Genomic DNA, 6,233 nt, shown 5'->3' with positions numbered 1-6,233 from the left:
GTGGACTTTCTGCACTAAATGTAATAATAAATAAAAACTGCTTAAATGAAGAATTAAAAAAAAAAAATCCCACATCAGATCTACTTGAAGTGAAGCTTTCTTTGTCCCTACAGTTCTGTTCCCCTACCCAGGGGATCCTACCCAGGATCTTATCTGTCCCAGTACTCATATTTTATTACTTATAGAAGCGCATGAAATATTCAGCTCATTTATTTCACAAGTCAGTAAAGACATCCTTGATATTCCACATGTTTCTTTGTCCATGATTTTGTTCACACCTCTGATTCTCAAGTGGACACATTATTCTTTACCCCAGGGTTCAGTGTGCATTTGTCTTCCTTTAGTTTTTTTCTCTTTTCTCTTCATTCTTGGGGATTTCTGGGTTTGTATCCATGCTGCAGAAAAGTATACTTCATGCAAGACAAACATGTGAACAAGTTGAAAGGCAGAGACAGATGGAATCATCTTTGTGATATCTAAACAAAATACTGTGAACATAATGAGATACTAAAGCATTTGCATTAGTATGTGAGCTTGAGCTGAAAGAACAAAACTGATGCTGCAGTTACTCATATAAGATATTGAAGCCTTAGTTTCCTTGCTGTTGGCCTGCCATTACTGCATGCAGAGTATCATTTCAGACTTTTAGAAGCTAATGAATATATGCTCCTAGCTACTTGACATTAGTGAATATGTACACATAAGCTACTTGTTGTTTATGCTTGCCTAGTTGACATTAATTTTGATCTTTTTCACTCTAATCACATGGAAGAAGGAACAGTTGTGGATCTCCATCTTCCCCCCCATCCCATAACCAGAGAGTACCTCTGTTGTATGACAGAAGCCTGCACACATAGTTTGATTTTTCATGGAAAATACATAGAACTTCATGTTTCAGAGCTAGCAAGTGAAGCCCAACCACAGCAATTGCAGCCCAGTGAAGTAATGCAGCCTCATCATAACTGTGCAGGTTCTGAGCATCACACAAAACAAACCTTAGACTGTTGTCACTCAGACTAAAGCTTTTTTAACTCAGTGCCTTCACTTTAGCTTATGAGGTGGTGTGTGGGAAATGAGAAATGGGCAACTGAGGAAGCTGTTCTTTTCTGCCTCGTGAGGCAGTATGCCTTGCTGCTACTCCCATAGTAATGATTCATGCTGGGTTTCCTATGAATGTTTGTGATTGGAGGAGGTTTGCCTTGATATTTAATTTGTCATCCTTGCTTTTCCCATAGCTGATTACTTTTAGAGGTCAAAATGTTGAAACAAAAGTCTGTAAAACATGCATCTGTAAATTAAAATAAGTTTTGGAAATGTGCACCCTGACTCTGGGAAGATCAGATTGTTAGGTGAATGCTTTCGCTGTCTTTTATTATAGCCTCTTCCTAAGATACACTTGGTCCCAGGTAAGGTTCAATGAGAGGACAAAAAACTCTTTGTTAAAGCAACAAGCTTTAACATGGTTGGTTTTATCATGCTTTACAAATCTGTAACACACACTGGTAATATTCTGGGCTTCTTCAATTTTTTTGTGAAGATTGGCATCTGGTATCAATATCTTCCTCTTATGCTTGTTGTAATTTAATGTGCCTCTGGTAGCTACACCCTCACTTAAGCAGAAAATACCATGAAAATACTGGAAGACATCCTATCAAGGATGCTAGGATGCTCCACCTGGGGCACCCCAGTGACACTGGCAGTGTACTGGAGTAGTTAAACCTCATGTTTACAAATTGAGGGTATCTCAGGGAGTTAACAGAAGTATTTGCAGAACTTAGGATGAGGTATATCCCCTCGAGATAGCACATGGTTCTGGAGCTCGGGCAACTCTGATGGATTAGAAGGGTGCTGTTTGCCTGGCACAGCTGAAGGACTCGGCCAAATATTGTCGGTCCCATCCAGCTTACAGCGCTGGCTCTCTCTTTTCGATACTACTAGCATGGATGTGCTGGAATCTACATTTTCGGGGGGACAATTTTAGAATGGCTGCCGTGTCTCTTCCCCGCTTTGCTGGCTGTGTTCAGTGCCTGCAGAGTGTCTGCAGAGCGGGGGGCCGCGGGCCCGTGTTCTGGCGAGGCGGAGGGCTGGGAAGCTGCGGTATCCACGTTCCGGAGAGCCGCCTGCGCCCCTGACTCGGTGACACCGGCTGTCCCCGCCGAGCCGCCGGGCGCGGCGTTGCCCTGGAGACGGCGCCGCAGGGGCCGGGGGCGGGAGGAGGCGGCCCGGGCGCCGCCAGCACCCCGAGCCCTCCCCGCTCCGCTCTCCCCCCGCCGCCGTTCCCTATTATAGAAGAGCTTCCGGCGGCGTGGACCACTCTGACATCATCCTCCGCACCCCGGTGACGTCAGCGCCGGGAGCGGGGCGTGACGTCGGTGCGTAGGGGAGCGCGGTGACGTGTTCTATTTAAAGCTCCCCGGGCGGAGGATGGAGGCAGAGCGAGCAGGTGCCGCCGCGGGCAGGAGCGCGCTGGCGGCGTGCGGCGCGGGGCTGTAGGGCAGGGCGCGGCTCCCCTCCGCTCCTCTGGCCTCTTCCCTTCCCTCCCCGCTCCCCGGGAAAGGAGGAGCGGGCTCCGCGCGGCGGCTGCGCCTGCCCGCCGCGAGGGGACGAGCGGGCGGTGCCGGAGGTGTGAGCGGGCGGAGGCGGGGGATGCGAGCGGGCAGCAGCAGCAGCGGCTCGGTGGCGCCGGAGCAGCCGGGCACCGCCTGAGGCGGCCATCGCACCCTCCCTCGTGTCCCACCGGCGGGGCTGAGCCCTCGGCCCCGCCGCACAGCAGCGCGGGCTCGTTGGCGGCGGCGGTGACAGCCCCTCCCGCCGCCCGCTGTCAGTGACCGATCCGCCGCGCCCCAGGACGATGCCCGCCCGCTCGCTGCAGAAGAAGGCGTGACGGCGAGGAGCGGGCCCGCAGCCGCGGGAAGGAGGAGCGGTGCCCCGCATCTCCGCAGCCGGGGGTGGGCGGGCGGGCGGATCGGGGGAAAGCGGCGCCCCGGTCGGTGCCCGCGGGCGACGCGCGGCCGCAGCTCGTCGGTAGCGGCCTCTCGCCGGGGAGTCCGATGCCAGCGCCGGTGCCACGGCTCGCTCTGCCTTCCTGCTGGGAAAATGCATCCGTGCCCGCCACGCTGCTGGCGGCGGTGCTAGGGGGAGCGGCGGCGTGGAGCTCTGCGCGCACCGCCTGCCCCATCCCGCTCCGCCTCTGAGGCGCGCGGAGCCCTCCGCGGCCGCGCACGTCCCGGCGAGAAGCGCCGCAGCCTCCTCCAGCCCCTCGCGGAGAAGGCGAGCGCCTCCCCGTTCGCCTGCAGGAGGGGACCCATCCTCCCCCGAAGCCGCCGCCGCCCGCCCGGGGGCCGGAGCCGCTGCCTGCGGGCGCCCGGCGGGGCCGGTGGCCATGGGAGCCCGGCCCGCGGGGGGCGCTCCCTAGGGCGCGGGCGGCCCCGCTCGGCCCCCGGCAGCTGCGGCGAGCCCAGAGCAGCGGCCCCGCCGCCACGGGGCTGCGGAGCTGCCGGCGCGGCGAGGAGCGCCCCGGGGACGCGGCACCAGCGGTGCCAGGCGCTGCCGGCCGCCATGGGGTAAGGATGTCGCGGGGGCCGCCGGGGCTGGTGGCGGGGCCGGGGGTGGGAGCGGAGCTGGTGGCGGAGCCGTGGGCGCTGCTGCATGAGCGCGGAGTCCAGGGGGGTCTCGCTGGCGGGGTGCGCCAGCGGCAGGAATCCTGCCTGCTGCAGTCGGTGCCGAGCATCAGCCCCGGCGAGGGGAGAGCGGTGCGATCCGTGAGGGGCGCTCCGCGGTCTGCAGAGGTTTGTCTCCGCCACATCGGAATGCTGGAAGAGCCGCCTCGGCTCCCGGCTCCACGCCGTGAGGACACCCCTTCCCCGGGTTGTTCAGTCCTGAAAAACGAGTGGTTTAAACTCGGTGCGCTAGGGTGAAATTCCAGAACAGCGAAGGCTCGGTTTCACTCTTCTGGAGTCTTCAGAGAATATCCAACAACGTGGGAATTTCTCAGTAAATTGAAGGATTTAAGGAAATCGGCTTCGCAGCAGGTTCCCCAGTAAACCAGGGAAACCACTTGAAAGCTTAAGGAAATGAGAAGCAATAAAATCTATTAAATTAGTCAGATGTCATATAAATTCTTAGAGAAAATGTGACCTATAGATACCTATGAAAACTTTCTACAGTTGTATCCTTAGGAATTTGTATTGTGATTTGAAAAAATAGTCCATGCTACCGGGCTTGTCTGACAGTGGAATGGAAACTCATCCATGTTCCAAAGCGTCAGAAACCTGGTATGATCTGGCAAACTGCAAGGTGGAGGCAGATTTTCAGAGCATTAGCAAGATGCTGTTTTAATAAAATTTTATGATAATAGTTCAAACTCGACAAAAGTTACAAATCATGGCATTTGTATTTTGGCCATTTAGGAATTCAGATGTGAAATTGGCATGTTAATATGAGAGTTACAGATGTGTCCCGAGGCTGTTCAGGACATTTGGATTCTTCAATTTATTAACTTCCTTGCCTGTGTGGTGATAACAGCTGCATCCTTGTCTCTGTCCTATCACTGAGGGTCACAGGTCAAGATGTAGGAGGAGATGGCTCCTTGCTCCTTAGGCTAGTTTTTATTTTTCTGTTATCTTCCGTTCCATTAAAAAATTCAAGCAGAATAAACCCAAACTTGCAGCTGTCTACATATTCAAGGAAGTGATGTTTCTCCCAAAAGTCTAAATGATATTATAATTTTTGGGGATATATGGTTAAAATTGCTAGTCGGACACAGGATTATTTAAAATTAAAATAATGGAAACCTTTTCATTGATTTAAAATCAGTACTGTGTTTGTAGGTATTTGAGTTAAGCATATCATATTACAAATCCACTGAACTGTGGAAGAGGAGCAAACATTTTGTCTCCAGAACTCCAGTTCTCCTGGTGTTTTAGTGTCACAGCTTCTTAATAAACAGTACAAATCCCTATCTGTGGAGAGTTGAAATAGTCTTTAAAAACACAGTTGTTGGCGTGATGAATTGGGCAGTATCTTGGCACATGAGGGTCAAGAAGGCTCACTTGCTAGCAAATATTTTAAAGACATTTTAGACAGTATGCTTTGGGTTATTGCAATATAGAATTCCTTTGCAGACTATCTTCTAATAAGGAGGACATACCCCAAAATTAGGAAGGGTTACTGATAAGCCCACATCTCTCTAAATCTGAGCACACCCAAGCCAGGGCCAGCACCTACTTAGTGGATCCATAGTTAAGTATCAGACATTTGTTACTGTTCAGAGCAGAAGTCCGGATTCCACAGTTGTTTTGTATTAATTTCTAAATGCAAGTGCCTGTTGTTTTTAGAGTATTTCTACACCAAGGTGCACTGGGATTTTAATTCAGTGGTTGATACTGTATACTAAGGTCTAAAAATTGAGTATTCTAGAAGAAAGTTGCAAAATCATTGGTAATTCGATGCACCTGGGTCATATGATGATCTGAGTATTATATTCAGTGTTTAATGGGTACTGCTATACTGTAGCTTGTAGACTGATCTTGTAGTACCTGACTGGTGGAGAGCTCACCTCTTTCAATGGTTAGAGCACAGGAAACTTGGGGGAGGGAAGTTGGCTTGCCAAACCAGCAGAGACTTTCTTAGTCTCCTTTCATATAATGAAGAATTCCTGGTTCTGCTGGTGTAGCTCAGATTATTTGGCATATGCAATACCATCAGGCAAGAGAGGTAATCGTGCACTGGGTGTGTGGTGGAAACCAACTGGTGAGTAGCTGGGCTTTGGGCCAGTGCTGCTGTTAAACATTTTTTGGGGGAACTTGAAACTAGAGAAATGTAGAGCAGTTCAGGACACATTGTTAGTGCTATATCCTGTGTGTCTCTCCTCTCACAGAAGGTAAGTGCATCAAGCCCTGTGGATTATAAAGGCTAGACACACAGGGTGCCCCATCTTATTTCTCTATCTGCCAGTCCGTCTCACTTCTCCCAGTTCCTCATTCTTGTTGCAAAAAGGCAAGATTTTATCAATAGTTACTGTTAAGTGATATAACCACCGTGGACAACCTTTTGTTGGATTTACCACGTACATTATAGTGTTCTTCAATAGGGAAACATGGATTTTGTGTAAAAACTATGTTCTGTCCTAGTTGATAACGTGTATTCATGTGTTCATTGTCAGAATTGCACAGTCTTCTTTGAGCAGAAGTCTGCATTAAAATCCTCAAGTAACAGATCTAAAGCATAGTTGG

The 6,233-nt window shown here is 50.8% G+C and overlaps 1 protein-coding gene across 1 annotated transcript in view; it reads left to right on the top strand.

The window, feature by feature from the left end:
• Positions 1–3,531: 3,531 nt before the first annotated feature.
• Positions 3,532–6,233, top strand: part of HOMER1 (homer scaffold protein 1) — an 86,927-nt gene continuing 84,225 nt past the window's right edge. Inside the window, exon 1 of the mRNA XM_083884444.1 lies at positions 3,532–3,563. Coding sequence (XP_083740570.1) covers positions 3,559–3,563 — 5 coding nt within the window. The 5' untranslated portion in view covers positions 3,532–3,558. The remainder of the gene's footprint in view (positions 3,564–6,233) is intronic.

The sequence above is a fragment of the Zosterops lateralis genome (assembly GCF_965231275.1).
Source record: "Zosterops lateralis genome assembly, chromosome: Z".
NCBI classification, from domain to species: Eukaryota; Metazoa; Chordata; class Aves; order Passeriformes; family Zosteropidae; genus Zosterops; species Zosterops lateralis.
This window is presented reverse-complemented; position numbering and strand designations above follow the sequence as displayed.